At 35.7% G+C, this 19,889-nt stretch overlaps 1 protein-coding gene across 6 annotated transcripts in view; it reads left to right on the top strand.

Annotated features, from left to right (window-relative positions):
- The window catches only part of CYRIB (CYFIP related Rac1 interactor B), a 188,804-nt gene extending 171,552 nt beyond the window's left edge, over window positions 1-17,252 (top strand). For all 6 annotated transcript variants that reach the window (XM_078153730.1, XM_020997899.2, XM_020997897.2 and 3 more), the window contains 7 exons: window positions 1,154-1,290; window positions 3,689-3,766; window positions 7,299-7,415; window positions 10,677-10,756; window positions 11,640-11,766; window positions 12,848-12,918; window positions 16,501-17,252. In XM_078153730.1, the coding sequence (XP_078009856.1) occupies window positions 1,154-1,290; window positions 3,689-3,766; window positions 7,299-7,415; window positions 10,677-10,756; window positions 11,640-11,766; window positions 12,848-12,918; window positions 16,501-16,564 (674 nt within the window). In that variant the 3' untranslated portion in view covers window positions 16,565-17,252. The remainder of the gene's footprint in view (window positions 1-1,153; window positions 1,291-3,688; window positions 3,767-7,298; window positions 7,416-10,676; window positions 10,757-11,639; window positions 11,767-12,847; window positions 12,919-16,500) is intronic.
- Window positions 17,253-19,889: the final 2,637 nt, after the last annotated feature.

Below are 19,889 nucleotides of genomic sequence, written 5' to 3'. Positions count from 1 at the left end.
GTTAACCTTGGAGTCAGAAAGACCTGTGTTGTAGTCTTGCCTCTGATGTATATTGGCCGTGTGACTCTAGGCAAACATTTAAACCTCTCAGTACTCAGTCAACTTTTTTAAACTGTAAATTGCAGAGAAAGTGCCCACTTATATTAATATCATTCCTTGTGCAGAATGGCCTGCCCCAGTATATCACAGGTCTGGTTAAAAAAACAATAAATTCTTTATTTTCCTTTTATCTCTGATCTAGTTAATTGATTTCTAGGTCTTTGTTTAGATAAGGTGTAAGTGTAGTAGTAAAGGTAAACCAGTGTTATGATACTTATTACTTGTCCTCATAGAGGAAAGGGCTGTGATATTTATCAACATGATATTCTAAAAGTATAACACTTTAACTTAATTTACTTATTTATAACAGACCTCCTCTTTCATGGAATACTTCAGAGTGAATCCACTTCTGAAGTGAAAAAAAAAGTTAATAAGAAAAGCTATCTTTTCCTTACACTAAATGTAGAAAGAAAACAATTTTTGTTAGTAAAAGAAAAGGGTAACATTCTGTTGTCTAATAAGTTTATTATCTACATCTTTCCATACCAATATGCACAACTTCCTCATGAAAATATTTTTGTAGAATTTATCTTGGAAAGCTTAAAATGCTTGAGGTTATGAGATCAAATTACTATCTAAACTAAAATTTGTACATGTTTATTTCAATTTGCATAGATACTAATTATATAAGGAACATTTCTCAATATTTTGGTCACAGGATATAAATGCACAAAGTCCATGTTTTAAGTTTTTTTTGAAGAATTACTTTGAAGTAAGCTTCACTTTATATAGATGTATTTTAGTCAACATGTTTATTAATATTTTCTTTGAATTATTAAATGTATAGCATTTCAAAAGTTAAATTAACTCATCTATTTTTGAAATGTGGAAATGTTCCATTTCTGATTGAATATTTTTAGATTTAAAGCAATGATTTTTTATTTTATTATAAGATTAGTACTTCTCATTTTGAAAATTTTTACACTATTATCTTTACTGCTAATATGTGTTTAAAAACCGGGGGGGGGATTGTTAAAACACTATTGTTGATTATATTTTTAGTTGATAAATATCAAAGAAATACAATGAGCTTTCCATTTTTTAATTTCTTAAGAGGCAGCATTGAGAGGTCTTCTGGGAGCCTTGACAAGTACCCCGTATTCTCCAACACAGCATCTAGAGCGAGAGCAGGCTCTTGCTAAACAGTTTGCAGAGATTCTTCATTTCACACTCCGATTTGATGAACTTAAGGTATAATTTTTTCTTTTTGTGAGTTTTGTTTAATTAATAGTTATTACATTAATAGGGAAAAATCTGTAAACTTGCACAAATAATTAAATTTTAAGGGGAATATTTTTATTCATTTTTGTCATGAATCTAGGACTTGAATGTAAACAAAATTATAGTAAACAGACCCAGTGAACCTAAATAAAAGACAAGATTGGTAAAATCTTAGTGGTACTTCTGATAGAAAATGTGTGACCAAAGTTAAATCACACAGCTTTTTTATTTAACTTTATTATATTTTGTTGTTTGCAGAATGGGGTGACGTTAATTTTCTCTTGAATGTATGAGTGTATGGATGTGTATATGTGTATATATGCGTGTATCTATATATATGCTTTTCCATTTTTTTCATCCCTAAGAGATTTCATATAGGTAAAACATTTTGCAAACTTTAGAGTACCATGCAATTATCAGTTGTGTAGCACAAACCCCATTTGCTTCCTGTGAAGAAACTCCTTCTACCAATGCACCTTAGCAACTATTTGGCAACTTGTCTTAGAATATTGTATAGCCACTGAGAAGTTAATTTACCTGACTGGGGTCATACAGCCAGTATTTTCAGAGGACAGATTGGAACCCAGATTTCCTGACTCAAGGCTGGTCATTTATCCGTAACACCTCACTGCCTAACATAAATTCCTTGTGATATTACAAACTTTGTCTTGCAAGCATTTATTTGTTAAGTACCTGCTATGTGCCTAGTACTGTATTAGGTGCTGGAGAAACAAAAAACAAAATGGCTCCTGCTTTTAAAAAGCTTATGTTCTGTTGATGGGAAACATCATAAACAGGTAAATAGCACACACACACGCATACACGAGGTAAGTTGAGGTGGGGAGAGAAAGATTAGCAACTTAAGGATTCAGAATAAGCTTCATGTAGGAGATGGCACTTGAAAGAAGTTAAGGATTCTGAGAGTTGAGGGGTGAGGAGAGAATGTATTCCAGTAACGAGGGAAAGGCACACAGATGAGAGATGGAGTGTCATTTGTGAGGGACAGCAAGTGAACTATCTTGGTTGGAAAATAGAGTGCATGAAGAGAGATATTATTTAATAAATCTGAATCAGTAGACTGGAGCGAGATCGTAAAGTTCTTTAAAGGTCAGAGGAAATTGTATTGTATTCCAAAGGCATTTAGGAGCCATTGTAGTTTCCAGAGCAAGAAAGTGACATGATCAGATATATATGCTTTATTAATATCAATTTGGCATTGTTTGGAGCATGGATTGGAGAGGTGACAGACTAGATTTAGGGGGAGTAATTAGGACATATTTCCTGTCGTATCAAGTAATTTGAATATGAACTTAGAATCATAGATTCAGAACTGTGAAATAACTTATAGGCAGTTTCATAAAGTAGGTAATATCTCTAGAATTGGGTTCAGTAATACCCGGGTTTAAATCTCTGCCTCCCGACCCCCCCAACATTTATTAGCTATGTGATCCTAGATTGTGGATACAATGTCTCAGGTTAAGATTTATCTATCAGATGGGGTAGTTATAGTACCTACCTTACACAGTTCTTGTAGTTTAAAAGGAGGAAGGCTCCGAGGAGATAACATAGGTAAAACATTTTGCAAACTTTAGAGTACCATGTAATTATCAGTTGTGTAGCACAAACTTCATTTGTTTTCTGTATTTGAAAACTAGTTGAAGGTTAAATGACATGCCCAAGGTCACACTGGGAGCAGGTGGCACACGTGGAGTTCAAAACTTTATCTGTTGACTCCAAAACCAGTGCTTTGTTAGCCATTGTGTCAAATTTCCTCCCTGTTACTGGAATAACTGGACTGGTACTTTGCTGACCCCTGTCCTAAGTCTCCGGCTAAACACTTTTAATTGCTACTGTCTTAGTAGTTTGTTACTCATACAGAGTGACTGTCTTCCTCCTATCAAAGAATGATCTCAAGTTCCAGTTTGAGAGAGAGTCAGCTTATTTGGACTTAAATATACTAAGCTTAATAAGTCCATAAAATATATCCATTGGAATATCACTAATGCAAATTCAGATCCTTCTAAATTTTACTCAGTTGGAGGGGAGAGAGATCTTATGTACGTATGTATTTTGCTATCAAAAGATAATCAGTTTTACAAAGGTTCTCAGTAATATATGTAAAATTATGGGACAGTAGAGGGATTTTTGACTAGAAGATTGTCTAAATTTATATTATTTTGTGTATAAAGATTTGGAGGAGGAGAGGTGTTGAACTTAGATGTAATAAATTGCTTTTAGACAACATCACAAGTTATCCAGTAATTTTACTCATTTTACTCAGTAAAGTTATTCAGTAACTTTAATCATTAGGTAAACACTTGCTGTATGAATACTGTCACATATTTATTAATGTAACTCTATATTCTAGATGACAAATCCTGCTATACAGAATGATTTCAGCTATTACAGAAGAACACTGAGTCGTATGAGGATCAATAATGTTCCAGTAAGTTCCTACTTGGAAAAGAGCATCAGAGGGACTTTTTTTTAAAAATAAGACTTTTAATAGTGATAGTAGCTATGAGCAGCAACAGCTGTGATGGAAGGAAGGACACACTAAACATATGGTCTATTGTGTCTAGGATCTAAAGTCCATCTGCTAATCCTCTTGGCTCCCACAATTTGAAATTTTGTTACTACTTCAGTAATAAGAATAATGCAATTTTGTATTAATATAGCATTTATGTTTTGAGAAACTGTCTACTATTTCATTTTATTTGGTAAAAATTGTTATGAATCATGTAGAGAGAGATCAATAACAACATTTCTGTGTTAGAACTTACTGAGACAGATTAATACGGGAAGAAGAACAATACCAGTGGTGTTAAAGAAGAATAAGACTTTGCAGACTAGAGGCTTTCAGTTCACCTTCATTAGCTCTAATTTAGAAAATGACGTGGCATATACTTTCTCTCTGGCCGGCCACCAGGTTTTCATTTTAGTTCCCTATGTACAATCATCCCCACCTATAGGAACTAAATAACACCATTTTATAGAACTAGAAGAGTAAGGATACACTGTAACTTGAGTCTAACATTGTGATGTCATTTTGATCCTCTTTGAGAATAAAGGACAACAACCATTAAAGAACTAGGCTAGATGCAAAAATGAAAATGGGACAGTTTTTCCTGTCGATGTGATGTTTTACTGAAGTACCAGGGGAGGGATACATGAAATGTATATATGTAAATGTATCTCTCTGTGTGTATATGTGTATATACACATATATATGTGGACTGGGAGTGAGAAGACAGAGAACCAGAGAGATTTATTGTGTAGTGAGTGTGAAAGGGAGACATAAAGTGAGAAATAAAGGATTCCAGAGCAGCAGTGAGGGTCCAGTACAAATTTAAGATCAGTCAGCAGTACCTAATATGTTCTAAGAACTCTGCTAGGTGCTAAAGATGTAAAAGCAAAAATGAAACAGTCCCTGCCCAGAAGATGCTTACTTTCTATCAGAGGAGATAAAATACATGTAAATGAGTACATTTAGAAAATGTACAAAATAAATACAAGTGAATTTTGAGGGAGAAGGCTCTGTGAGTTGGGGAGATAAAGAATGTTTCATGTAGAATGTGGTGCTTGAACTAGGTCTTGAAGGAACCAAATGATTGTAAAAGATGAAAGTGAAGAGGGCATTCCAGACATCGAAGACAGCCAGTGCAGTGGTGGAAATGAGTAACTTGCAAGAAGACCAGTTTGGCTAGACTAGAGTCACAGGAAGGAAAACAGTCTAAAATAAGGCTGGGAAGTGTTAAGGACTGTTAAGGGGTGCCCTGAAATTGTCCTTTTGAGTTGTCATATTTTCCAAAGCATGCAGGAGGCCCTGAGTTTGTCAAGGACCAACACCTCACCTCCCCCTCTCCCCCACCCCCAGCTGATATAATTTGTTGTTTGCATCCCAAACTGGATTCCCTGTGTGTCCTTGGGAGTCTAGACAGGTGCCAGCCAGTCTGTGCAAGGCTGGGAAATTAGCTTGTGTAGCTGGAACCCTGTAGCTACGCAGACTGTTCTATCTTTATGGTCTAGCAGTTCCCAAAGGGAAAAGAATACAGCTTTTGCTATTGCTTTGCTCCTCTCCTTCGGGAGGGTTTTTTCCCCCACTTTTATTTAACCTTTTCCCCTACCATGACATGCTCCTTCCTGGTATCGCCTTCCTTTGTCCTGCTGTCATAAATATGCCAACTTTTCTATGAATTTTGATGCGTGCATGTTCATTTCTCTTGTAATAAACCTGTTTTTCACATAAGTTTGGTGACATTATTGCCTGTTAACAAAAGGTAAGTTAGGGCCAGGTTGCAAAGGGCTTATAAAACTAAAAAAGAGGGCCTTAGAGTTGATCCTAAAAGCAATAGGGAGACATAGAAATTTAAAATTAGGAAAGTTACAGGGTTAGACCTGTGTTTTGGGAAAATTACATTGGCAACTATATGGATTATGGATTAGAGTGGGGGGGGAGATTTGAGGCAGGAGACCAATTAAGAGGGCTGATAGTCTAGATAAGAAGTTCTGGGAGCCTGAACTAGGGTGGTGACCATGTAAGTGGAGAGGTGTGGTCTTATGCAAGTGTTGTCATGGAGACTAGAGGAAACATGATCTAGTAACTAAATGGATATGTTGGGTAAGAGGGAGAGTAAGCAATCAGTAGTGGTGAGGTTATGAACCTAGGAGACTGGAAGGATAGTGTAGTATCTGTGCTAGAAATAAGAGAGTTTGGAACAGCGGTATATTTGAGGGAAAAATAGTGAATTCTGTTCTGGATTTGTTGAGTTGGGGATGTAGTAGGTGGTGATATGGAATTGGAGCTCAGGAGAAATGCTAAATTGGATGTTTAGATCCAGCAGTCATCAGCATGGAGATAATGATGCTTGACATGCGGTCTGATGAAGTCACCAAATGAGAGAGTGAAGGCTATTGAACAAGCATTTGTTGTTTCATATGATTGTTAAAAAGCATAGATTGATGTGGGCTAGACAGTTTTGGAACTCACGCATTCAAAAAGTAGTCACTAAGTTGTCAACTTGGAATGGGTTCTTGAGGGATGTGTTCTGTGCATCAGTTCTTGGTTGACTGTGCTATTTAACACTTTTATCATTCATTTGAACAAAGTTCAGATGTCACAATGCTGGTAACGTATTTGGTGGCCAAGTCGGGATCGGAAGGAATCTTTACAGATTAGAGAACATTGGGCCAAATATAAGAAGATTAAATTTAAGAGAAATAAATGTATGAAGTTGTACATCAGTACAAAATAAGAGAGTTCATCAACAAGATTTTTTCAGCATTTCGGCAGTTTATTCACATTTACTATGTACTAGAAATGTGCTAAGCACTGGGAGTACAAATAAAAATGTAGAGAACGACAATTTCTGCCCTCAAGGAACTTATCATTACAGTGGGGGGGGAACATAGTAAGGAGCTAGGAAGGAGGATGGGTAGTACAGAAAGTCCTGTGGAAATGAGTGGACCATGTAATAAGTGAGTAGAATAGTCCAGAGGTGGAGTGAGCTTCCAGGGAAACATGGCTAGAGTCAGGAATTCATCTGAAAAAGATATGGGGTTTTAGTGGACTAAAAGATCATTATGAATCAGTAGTGTAATGTGTCAGGCAGGAAAGTTAATACAGTTTTAGGTGGCATTAAGGCTTGATGTTCTTAACTTGGAGAAGTGAGAGTTTCATTAGAACCTACTGTGGTCAGACCATGTCAAGAGTTCTATGTTCAGTTCTGGGAGCCACATTTTAGGGAAGCACATTAGTAATTTAAAGGCTTTCCATAGGAGTGCAACCCAGAGGATAAAGTGTAAAGGATTTTGAATTCTTGCCATATGAGCCCTGTTAGTCAGTTCCCGTCACTGGTTATTTCCAAGCAAAAGTTGTACAGTTGTGGTTGTCTTGTTCAGTTAAGACTAGGTAGGTTCCGAGGTTCTTTCCTTCTCAGTTTACAAGTCAAATCAAATAATTTTCTTCCTTCACACAGGCAGAAGGAGAAAATGAAGTAAATAATGAATTGGCAAACCGTATGTCTTTATTTTATGCTGAGGCAACCCCAATGTTGAAAACCTTAAGTGATGCCACAACAAAATTTGTATCAGAGGTAAGTGTATCGTGTGAGGTAGTTATTCACCACCGCCACCCCTGAAATTTGTATTTCGTTATTTTTTCCTGGTGTAGTGGGAAAAGTATTGTTCTGGGATGCAAGAGACCTGATTCCTAGACCTTCCATGTGTATTTTGTGCAAGTTATTCCACCTCTGTGGTTCTCACATTTCTCATCCATGAAATAAAGTGTTGGTTGTATTAAGATGATTTCTGAGTTCCTATTCAACTCTCAAATTCAATCACTTTCTCATTCTGTTACCTCCAGTTTAGTACAGTACTATTCACCTAACACTTTTAGTTGTGCCCTGACTTCCCTGGCTTCCTTTAAGTACCAACTAAAGTCCCATGTTGTACAGGAAACCACTGATTGATTGACTGCCCTAACAAATCTATTTGCCTTTACTCTATACCCACTATATCTTTCTTATAGCTGTATCTGGTGGCTTCCTAATTCTTACCATATAAAGCTTGACTCTTGTCTGTTAGTCATTGCCCTGCCTTATCAGCCTTGTCTCCCATTCTTTTTCTTGGTGAGCTGGTGATACTGAGATTCTATCCCAGATTCAGTCTCTCTGCAGTATACCTCTTCAGCACTAAAATGCAATCAACTCATTATCTATTCAGTTAGTTTACTTTTCATATGTTTAGGATGCCTTGTGGTTTAAAATTTGTTGTTGACCCTTTTGCTAAGAAACAGTAGAAAGTTATCCAGCATCTTTGAGCCAAATCCTGTACCTTCTTGTCTCAGTGTCAGAATGATTAAATAATCAATACAAATTTATTAAGCAGCCACTGTGGTGGGTGCTGAGGATACAAAGACTATAAATAGTCCCTGCCCTCAAGGAGCTTACAGTCTATCAAAGAGTTCCATGTCTGCAATTCTCTCTCCCCTTCATCTCTTCAGATGCATTGGTGAGATGTAAAACAAAATGTTGCCAGAGGTCCAATGGTAAAAGTTGTACAAAAGCAGATTTTGACCTTGATATGCAAGGAAATACTTCCTAATAATTTGACTTGCCCAAGAAAGAGAAGAGGGCTTCCCCAGGATTCCTCATTGCTGGAGGTCTTCACATAGAGTCTGGCTGACTACTTATAAGGTACTTTGTAAGGCAGAGGTGTCAGACACATAGTGGGCCAGCTGTACTGCCTACTGCACTCCCGAGTGCGACCCAAACCAAATGGAAATCTAATTGGGAAATATCTGACAAAATAAATAAAATACAATAAAATGTTACAGAGAGATGATATATAGATAATGTTAATGTATGATTCAATGTATGTCACACAAAGATCCTTACGTACAGGGCAATGATCCCTGTTTTCTGTTTGAGTTTGATCCCACTGCTGTGGAGGGTCAAGCTCCTAGATAACTGGAGCTGGCAAAGATCTTAGAAGAAATCTAGTCCAGCCACCTTTTCCCCCTTTTTAGTCTCTCCCACTATTCTACTTCATTTTACAGTTAAAGAAACTGATTCCCAGAGAGGCTAAATAATTTACCCAAAGTCATACAAGTAGTAATTGGCAGAGCCAAGATTTGAACTTGGGTGCAAAGATTCCGGGTTCATTACTCTGTATTCATGTCATTGTGCCATTTGGCCTTCTCAGATTCAAGTTGGACTAGGTCACTTCTGAAGTCCCTTCCCCCTTAGAGATTAGGTGATTCAATATGTTCTACACTCTAGAGTACCAAATTAAACTATTCATTGTCCTCTGAATATTTTACTTTCCAGTTTCTATGTTTCTGCCTGGAATGTCTGTTCTCAGCTTTGCATGTTGAATCCCTACCCGTCCTTTAAAAGAGAAAGACTGTTGATAAATGTTGTTTTCACACAACAGGTACTTATCGATTACTCCCCCCAGCCCCCGGTATACATTCCAAAAAATACTTTTTAATTACAAGGAGGAATATTTCCTTAACTTTGGTATAGTGCCAAACCTAAATTGTGTATTTGATTCAAGTTTTGTTGCTTTTCAGTGTTGACTTTGTTGTTGTCGTCATTATTTGTGATTCTACTTTTCTTCAATCTGAATATACATCTTTCCTTATTTTTTTCTGAATTCTTTTGTAATTCTGTATGACTTAATATTCCATTGCATTCATATGGCATAATTTGGTCAGCCATTTAATAGTTTAGAATTTAAGCTTTATTTTCAGCTTTTAAATCACCACAAACATTGATAAGAATATTTTTGTACATATGGGTCTTTCTTGCTGTGTACTGCCTTGAGCTGTAGTTCCAATAGTGTAATGTCGCAATGAAAGAACATGAACAATTTAATAATTTTACTTGTATAATTTTTTTCTGGGATAGTCAGACAATTTGCCTCTCTACCAGTAATTTGTATTCTTGTGTTCATCATGCAATAGACTGCTATGTACCTTTGTCTCCAAGTCTCACTTTTTAAATTTATTCTAATCTAATCTGAAACTATCTAATACTAGATAGCTTTGATAATTACTGCTTTTTTGAACCAAGGTACTCTTCTTTTCTCTTTCCTCCCCTTCACTTTTTTTGGGAGTAATATCCCTTGATATTCTTGAACTTAATTTCCTCCTTATTGTGCTATTATTTTTCTAATTCCATAGAATGTCCTTTTGGTAATTTAATTGCTGACTCATTTTCTGAAGCTCAGTTGAAATGTGACCTTCAGGAAAGGCTGCCTGACCTTTCTCTTCTTTCCTCCACAAAAAAAAAAGAAAAAAGGAAAACAAAAAAAAAATTAATAACATGCTTTCCCCATTAAATAGATTTCATAAAGCACTTTGTCTCAGGCAGTTAAAATGTATTATTTTGTATTATAATTATTCGTATGTATTTTATCCCACTACATCTTGCATGAAGGCAGTAATTGTGTCTTATTTCGAGTTTATGTTTCCTCCAGTGCTTTGCCCAGGGTTCCTCACATAGTAGGCACTTAATAAATATTTATTGAATTGGATTAGTAGTTTTTTGTTTTTCTTTTATTATTCCTTTTCTGTTGGAGTTCATAAATTCCTTGAAATCAGAGACCCAATATCATTTATCTGTGTTTCTTCCCCAGTACTCAGCACAGTGTCTTGAACATAATATCACTTGGTACATAGTTGTTGAGTATTGAATCAACTTGAAAAAAGTTTTAAACTGCTAAGAGTTTTGTTTTGTTTTGGTTTTGGTTTGTGTATTTTCAAGTCCCTTTAAATATATTTTTAGAGTTTAGCGTTTGTAGAATTATCTTTTGCTTAAGACTTTTTCTTCATTTTCCAAACTATTTTGCAGAATAAAAATTTACCAATAGAAAATACCACAGATTGTTTAAGCACCATGGCTAGCGTATGCAGAGTCATGCTTGAAACACCGTAAGTATTGGCTAGTGACTAGCTGCTGGTCTTCCCCTCCTCCCCCACTGTAATAAGAGTACTATTATGATCCATATTTCATAAGCTACAGAGGGCATATATATCTTTGGGAGGAAGAATTTAACCATAATCGTCTCAAGTGTTAATTAAAATACAAAATTTCTTTGTAACTAAAAATAATATATGGTTAAGTTTACAGGTTCTGCTGTGGATTAATCAGTTTAAATATTTAAAATTAATTTTCTAACATGATTCTTATGCTTTCTTCCCTTTCACTGTCTTATGGCTCTCCTCATTATCAAAGGGACTTTTTGTTTCTCATTCTTTTAATCTTTATTCTTTGGTGGGAAGACTAAACTCACCTCCTGCTGTCTCCTCAGTTTTAAGGCCATGACTGCATTTTTTTGGTGTTTCAAGTACCTGCTTGGGTCGCATGTCAAGAAGTTTGTTGTTCTTTTTCTTATTCCTTGCTGAATAAAATCTTCTAAGAAATATTCATAATGGTGGAGAGTGGAGAGGACCAGAATGAATTAAAATGGAAATTCAAGTCCTATATTTGTGTGATATTAATTGGTACATTTCATTAAGATTATTAATTGATAGATGTAATTGAGATGCCATTTTATTAAGCTTGTCAGACTATTCACCAGTTTGCCTAGGGTCAGAGCTAACTGTCTAGCTTGGTGGGGTGGTAGAAGGTGAGGTGCTTTTAAACAGTATGTCTGGGACAGTAATGATGACTCTACTCCCCTTCTATTTTGGTAGTCACCAAAACCTTTCAGATTGGGTAGAGAAGACTAGGTTAGGCATTTACATCTACTTTAAGATGCAAATCTTTATTTTTCTTGTGCTTCATCCTCTTGTATCTCTTCTGCTATTCCAGGGAGTATAGAAGCAGGTTTACAAATGAAGAGACAGTATCATTCTGTCTGAGAGTAATGGTGGGTGTCATCATACTCTATGACCATGTACATCCAGTGGGAGCATTTGCCAAAACATCAAAAATTGATGTAAGTTATATTTCATTTTTTAACCTCAAGTAATAGTCTCCTGGATACATGATGTTCTTAATATTCAAGGATAAGTGCTGCTGAGAATTTTGCTTCTTCTTTTAAAATTGTAGACTTGAGGTTTTGGTATTTTGTTTGTTTCTTAGAGTTGTATGTTTGATGACTTTAACAGAATTCAAAATACAGAATTTGTTGCATGATTGTAACTAATCCTTCATTCTTTCATTTTGTTCAGTAACAGAGTGATTTCATTTTGGGACATGAAGTTATGGTGTGTTTCTTTTAAAATACTGCCCTGGTAGGGAAGTATATTCACAGTGACCGTTCTAGCTATTTGGTAAAAACAAAAACAAACAAATAAAAAAACCTCAAAAAAAACCCCTAGCTAAATAACTATAGGAAACAATTCTGTCAGGTACAATCCTTAATATTTTGGGGTCATTGCAAAATAAAAAGGTGTAAGAATGAAAAATTTAACTGAGATGTCTGTGGTGGAAAATTTATTCACTGTGTACTGATTTTTTCACATTTTCCCCACAACAGTTTTACTGACTACATGTGAATTTGTTAATATTTATGTACTCAGTTTGCATTCTAAAAATATGGGCTTTTTTACTGTTAGGCAGCTTGATGTCATGGAAAGAGACCTGAGCACTGTTCTTGTACTTGCCAGCCTTGACCAAGTCTTATAACTTCTTATATGTAGAGCAAGGATCATCATGTTTGCACTAACCTGCCTTACAGAGGTAGAAGGAAAGCTTAATATTATGTTTGTTTCTTTCAGATGTATGCACTGTCCCCACCTAGTTTGTAAATACCTTGAAGGCAGGGAGTTTGCCCTTCCTTTTCTTTGAGGATCCTATTTTTGTTGACTCAAAAAGAGAATTGTGAAGCTAGATAGATTTTTCTTGTCAAATCTAACTGGAAAATTGTTTTCAGTGTTAAAAATAGTCATGTCTTATTGTTATTTTGTTTGGTATTTGTGATGCTAGTTTTTTCTGATTACGTAGTAATAATTTGAAAATTATTGTGTGTAAAAAAAAAAAGCCAATTTACAATAACCATCTTTTTTCCTTCCTAGATGAAAGGTTGTATCAAAGTCCTAAAGGACCAGCCTCCTAATAGTGTAGAAGGCCTTCTAAATGCTCTCAGGTATTTCTCTTTTCAATTTGGTAACATAGCAGAAGTCACTAGTGTGACTAAAATCGGGATTTCAGTATTCGGGTTAGGAAATAATGAAAATTTAAAATGTCTACAATAATAATAATAGTAGTAACTTGGTTTCACAGGGATTTCTTCTGTACTGAGTTAATGTATGTTTGGCACTTTGTTTTAATATTGCATTCACTTTGTTTTAATATTCACTGTATGCATACTCTAAATTCAATAGGTCATTGAATGCTTTGGGTAGATTTTTGGATTTTAGTTGCTACTTTCTTTTTGGAGAAGATTTGGCTTTGTTTTTTGTGGCCCTTGGAGTTAAGGGGAAGTAAATGATTTCCCTTATGATAATGTTCTTCTAGACTGAAACTGATATAATTGAGTTAGATGCATTTTCCCAGGATGGAATAAATGATTTGTTTTCTTAAAATGATGGAATATTTTGAACCATTTCAAGCATATTTATGATCTTAAGAGTTAGATGGGGTCTCTTTTTTGTATTTTTTTGAGGTTTTTTTTGGGGGGGGGAGGCAATCAAGGTTAAGTGACTTACCCAGGGTCACAAAGCTAGTAAGTATCCAGTGCCTGAGGTCTGATTTGAACTGACTCTAGGGCCAGTGCTTTATCCACTGCTCCCCCTAGCTTCCCTATGGGAATAAGCATTTTTATAGCACCTACTATGTACCAGGTGCTATGATAACGTTTACAAATAATATCTCATTTGGTCTTCACAACAAACTGATGAAGTAATTGCTGTTATTATTATCCCTATTTTAAAGTTGAAGAAACTTGCACAGAAGTTAATGGCTTGCTCAGGGTCACATAGCTAGTAAGTGTTTGAGGCCAGATTTGAACTTGGCTCTTCTGATTCTAGGCCTAGCACTAATTCCATGGGGGGAAAAGAAAACCAATTTATTTTAATTTATTTTAAAATTAGCACCAAAAAATCTTTCAGTGTGAGATTATACATGGTTTCAACCTTAAATGCATCATAAAGCCAATTCATTCAAAGTTTTGTGGAGAAAACTCATAGAAACCACCTTTTCACCACAAGATGGCAATCTGTATTGGTGAAATGAAATGCTGCCTAAGGATATTTAGCTAGGAAAAAGTGAATTAAGAAAATGGAAAGGAGGATGTCATTGAGTAGGTAGCAGACTGTAAAGTTGCAAAAAGTAGGGCTACTGAGATAAAGTAGATTAATTTGATTTGAAGATTGAATACTTTGAATTCAAATTTTAAGATTTATTGAAGAAACCAATTTGCATCATATACAAAATTGATCATAATTTTAAACTATTTGCTGCGACACCATGATGTGTTTGGGTGCCATTTATGATTTATAAACCAATCTAGATAGGTTTTATACTAATTTATGGAATGATGAGTGGATTTTCTCCATTAACATTTTTTCATTGATTTCTGTCTTTTATCTTCCTTGGTCTTTGCTATTTTTCTACAGTCCTGTTCTATTTGCTGTTTTGGCCTGTCAGAAACTCCCAGCAAATGTCATTGGCCATTTAACGTAGGAGGCATTTGAAGAAGATACTTGAAAATGTATTAGCTATTCCTACTACTTTTTGATTCACTTTATCACTTGGAGTGCAGTTCTTAGAGAACTATCTCCAATTATGTATTGGGAAGTCAATAGAAAAATAATACAAATTTTATTTAGTGACTTTTGTTATTATGTTGTTTCTTTTTCTAGTGGGCTGTCTATATCTGGGTGCGATTTAGGCACTATAGAGAGTATTTCAAGTCCTTTAATACACTAGGGTCCCAATTAAAAAAAAAGTCAGTTCACTGTGTCTTTAAGGTAAAGTAGTTATGCCATTAAAGTGCTACATTTCACTGCAAAGAATAACTTACAAATCTGTATTTAACTTATTTTTTTTTCCTCAGGGCTAAACAACCAAAGAAACGAAATTAGAATTTACATGAAAAGTAGAAGCATAAATAAAAGCCTGGCTAGAATAGATTTGCCTACTGATATGTTCATTTGTCACTGTCTTTGTGTAGTACTTGTCACCTATAGTATTTCAGATTCAAAACATTCAATTAAGAAAAGGCAACAAATTAATGGTATATTATCTAGATGGAATAACTGAATGAACCACTTGTCTAAGATCATTTTGGAGGAAGAGTGCTAGAATTGGGTATTGAGGTTCAGTGCTAGATGATGTTGCTAACTTTCTCTGTTAAGTTTAAAATTAAAGGTGACTATATTTTCTTTAATAAAACATAATAGATGTTCTGCCTTCAAATGATATTGGTCTTGTCTTGTTACATGGATATATTCATCGCTGGATGTGTCCCTTACCTAAACAGCTCTGATGCCTCTAAAGTCTGGATGGAAGTTAATGTCCACAAATAACACATGAAAGGAACATGTGTTATAGCTAGAAGAATATTCACAACTGTGTATATCAGAGTGTATTCATATAAGTTACATGTTCTGCCTTTAAAGATTCACTGGCCACATTATTTGACTAATTCTGAAATATAATTATAGAGATTTTTAAACCATAAATTAAAAAAAAATTAAAAATTTTTTTCCATATAATTTTGTGGCTGAAAGACTTATCTTGTTAGCTGTATGTGCTCATTTTTGCAGTGTTTAGAGACTATGATCAAGGATTTACCTTGGTTAATTATACCAATTTAAATTGTAGGTCCAATTGCAGTAGTGCATATACATACACTTGAGTATAGTTTATTACTTCTCCAGTTCATGTGCTTGATTTTTTTTTTAATTAAAATTATGTAGAGGTAGCCTAAAAGGAATTCAGTATATACCCAAAAGGACAGCAAGGTAAACAGATACACTCTACTTTCTGTAGTGGACCTATTTCTAAAAATGTGTCTAAACCACATGTGTGAAAAGAAAATCATATTTTAAGTTCTCTAAAAAAGCAAGCATTGTGTGATAATTACTGTTAAATTAGCTGTTGGTTATTCCTCAATTTTCATTTGTTAGGTTGGTTTAGAACAAAGAACATTCATACATGGAAACATTTCTGATACTGATAGGATTTAAACAATTTGTAGGGTATTTTTGAGGTGAGAGAGAGAAAAGTTAGTGACAATACAGGAGTAATTTGCCTGTAACTTATAAGTGGATAGAGAATTAGCCTTGGAGTCAGGAAGATCTGGGTTACCCATGGGCATTTAATTTCTCAGTACATTTGGTAACTCTTTAGCACCAGCTAATTTTCATTGATAGAGGATATTTTTTACCTGGAACACCATACACAGGTACAATAAAAAACAACATTAAACTGATTTCCTTTTGGATGACAAGTCATTATGTAATTTTTGACTTCTAGAATCTAATTAGGAAAGAGACTGATGACTTGAAGACAAATATATTATTTATTCTAACTTTTGTTTTATTAATATCAAGAAAGATTTATTTCAGTGAGTTAGATACAACTAAATTAATATCCTGTTAAGGTCTTTAGTAAATGTAGAGTTAATGCTGGAGATGTGCTTATGTCCTCTTTGTATAATACATTTGGAAACAAATATAAATAATCATTCTTTTCTAAAGTTGATGAACTTACACTTTTTTAGGTACACAACAAAACATTTGAATGATGAGACTACCTCCAAGCAAATTAAATCCATGCTGCAATAACAGTTTCCTGGAATTAGCACCTGCTGTAGAAAGATAACAGTATTCTGCAATGACTGAGATGCACAGTTTTTTAGTGATTGCAATTACTCTCATTCATTCTTGCTTTTTCTTTCTTTTTTCCTCTTCCCCCTTTTTAAATCATGTTCTTGTTTTTAAGACTTCTTTTCTGTGCCAAAATGAATAAAGTTATAAACTTTGAAGGGATGTTTTCCTTTCAACATGGCCATTTAAGGCAGCTAATTATGCATTGCATTTGGATCTCTACTGAGAAAAATTCTGTGACTTGAACTAAATATTTTTAAACGTGGATTTTTTTGGGAAGACTAATATTTAATATTGCTTCTTCTGCATGGCAAAACTGCCTATTTGTGCTATTTAAAAACCCTCAATGACTTCATTTTTCTATTGCCGCTTTTTTCATGTGCAACCAAGATAATGTTTAAATTAAAACTGTGTTGTACAAAATGGTACCCAACACAAAGGTTTTTTTTTTAATTAGTAAAACTGGTTTGTTTAAAGTTTTACATTTGCATTTTGACTTTTTTTTTGTAAGGATGTATGTTGTGTGTTTAACCTTTATTAACTAACGTTAAAACTGTGATGTGTGCGTAGGAAAAATACGTATGCATGTTCATGTTCAAAGAATGGCTGTTGATGATAAAATAAAAATCAGCTTTCATTTTTCTAAGTGTGTCTTGTTTTACTGAGTCACCTCTGGAGGAAGATCTGAGCTTTTGAGGATGCTCTCAGCTCTTGAGTACTTACTTCCTCCTATTTCCACTTGTTCCTCTTCCAGATTGTGCAGCACATGGGAGAAGGGAATTTCCACCTCCCCAAACCCATCAACAATAGTGTCTTGTAGCAGAAGCACATGACTATAGGAAAAACATAGTTGCAGCTTGAGAGGTGATTTTAAAGGCATTGATTCATAGTACTTTTGGTTTCAGTGAGAGGTCATGAGAGGAGAAGAGAGCCAAAGACTTGGCCAGTAAAGCTGCCCTCAGCCCCAATATTCCAACTTCCTTATGGGCCTCACTGAACAGCAAGTGTGTCTATGTGATGGAATCCAAGCCACTGCCTATAGCTAGCCACTGCCCCCAGACGCAATATTCTAACTTATATGGGCCTCACAGAAATAACAGGTGTGTGCATACACTCAAACACAACCACATCTATCTAATCTCAGACAAGACCACAATAGCCAGCCAATCAGAAAGCAGCACCACCAGGATGTCCAAGCAGGATGTGGACCCCAAAATAGTAGAAGGGACTTTCCATAAGTAGGTGCTTGTGCAGTAATAGCAAAAGCTGTTCTTTAGGTGAACTTGTGATATAGAGGCTTATTATAATAACATTATCATACATACATGTCCCCCATGGGCTTTACTGTATGCCTTATGGGAAATTGCAGTTCCACTGAGGCTGGGACCCCTACCCTATTGCCTAATCCCTTAACAAACTCCTCCTGCCTTTTTAATATTCATATTTTCTGTGATCTGCATCATATATTCCATAAAATTGCTGCCTTGGTTACTGAAATTGCTGGTTCTTTCTTGGAGCTCAGCCCACTTCCTGAGAGGCACAATTCTCAATAAATGATTTTACTTGAGTTGGAGATGGTCTGAGTTCTAGATGACCCCACAACATACCATGAAACTGCAACAAGGAGGACTTTAAAAGCAGTCAATGAACAGATGGGCTGGCACCGCACCCCCAATCAACCAAGGACACTGTGGTTAGTAAATTTTGCTAATTAATCATATGCCTGGATCAAAAGTTTGCTAATCTTGAATTCCTTAACCTAAATGTAGTTGACCAAGTCAGTTGTGGGTACATAGGAACTCCCCAGTATATAGGCTGGTCAATCAAGAGAATTAAATCTAGGAAAAGGTCTTTTTTGTATTCCAGGAAGCCAGGTGGCCTGCTTTCTGATCCTGGCCACTGATTTTTCTACTTTCCTAGGGGGTATTCACCACAAAGCAACAAGAGGTTTTTGATAATTTATATAGGCCTTCATTCAGGAAGACCTGAGTTCACATTTGGTCACAGACAGTAACTATATGACCCTAGTAAATCACTTAATCACTATCTTCTTCAGTTTCCTCAATTCCACCTTAGCATGGTTGTAGTAAGTTTCAAATGAAATATTTGTAAAGAGCTTTGCACAGTGCCTGGCACATGGTAGATGCTCAGTAAATGTTCTTTGCTATTCCTTTTCTCCTTCCCCTTTCCCGCTCCTCTATTCCCATCATTCCGTTCTTACTAAAAAAATTTAGGCTCTTGGTCTGCTCTTCTATGTCTTGGACCATTTCATTGGCTTGATTTCTATCATACATGTTAAATTCCTAATCATTCTTAGGTTGCAGAAAGTTTGAGGCCCTGGGAGTGAAAAACCAAAGGGAAGACAACTAATTATTGGACTGTCCTCCTGGTAGGTCTTGCCTTATGCATTATAACCCTGTGAATTCAAAGGTTGGTTTGGTGTGTATTGAAAAGGGTTGGCTCAGATTCTTACAATCTAGCCAATAGCTCACAGATGCTCAGATTCCTTAAGAGTCTTCCCAATATGACAGATGTTCTAATGAACCTTGTCTTTGGCTGGCAAAAAGGCGGGGGGTTGGAATAGAGATCATAGGAAACATGTTCAGTTGGAGAGAGGTTGAGGTGATTCTTCCCCATCACAAATGTACATTGTATCTAACAATGGTCTATTGGTTACATTACCACATGTTTTCATAGTGACTTTAATGATTGTAATTTGACACCCATCCCACCATATCTTGTGGGGTTTGACAATCCCTGACCTCCATTCTCCAAATCTTGGAATCTTCCACTTCCTGATGTGGTTTCATGGTGTATTGGGATGGCATTGTCTCAAAGAATTCAGAGTCAGACCATCTCCAATCCAAGTACAGGCATTTATTGAGGCTTGTCGCCCCTCAGAAGCGGATTAGGTTTCAAGAGGAACCAGCAACTTAGTAAGACAACACAGGCAAATTTATAGTGTAATGATGCTCATTCCACAACAGAAATTATGAACATTCAAAAGGCAGAAGAGGTATGTTAAGGGATTAGGTAATGGGGAGGGGTCCCTTCTATGGTTCAGTGGTCAAACCTGGTCATGCTGCTTTCTGATTGGCTAGGTATTGTGGTCCTCTCTAATCTAGATGGATAGGTATTGTAGTGCTGTCATGGGCTAAATGGATGATGTGACTGTGGCTGAGTATAAGGCCACACCTGTTATATATATTTGAATTGGATCTGGGGACAGTGGCTAGCTAGGGGCAGTGAGCTTGCTGTTCAGTGAGGCCTATGTTTGAGTCTG

Source organism: Phascolarctos cinereus, unplaced genomic scaffold, assembly GCF_003287225.1.
Source record: "Phascolarctos cinereus isolate Bilbo 61053 unplaced genomic scaffold, phaCin_HiC Scaffold_4;HRSCAF=312, whole genome shotgun sequence".
NCBI lineage: Eukaryota > Metazoa > Chordata > Mammalia > Diprotodontia > Phascolarctidae > Phascolarctos > Phascolarctos cinereus.
The sequence above is the reverse complement of the archived record's forward strand: the minus strand, read 5'-3'. Positions and strand labels throughout refer to the sequence as shown.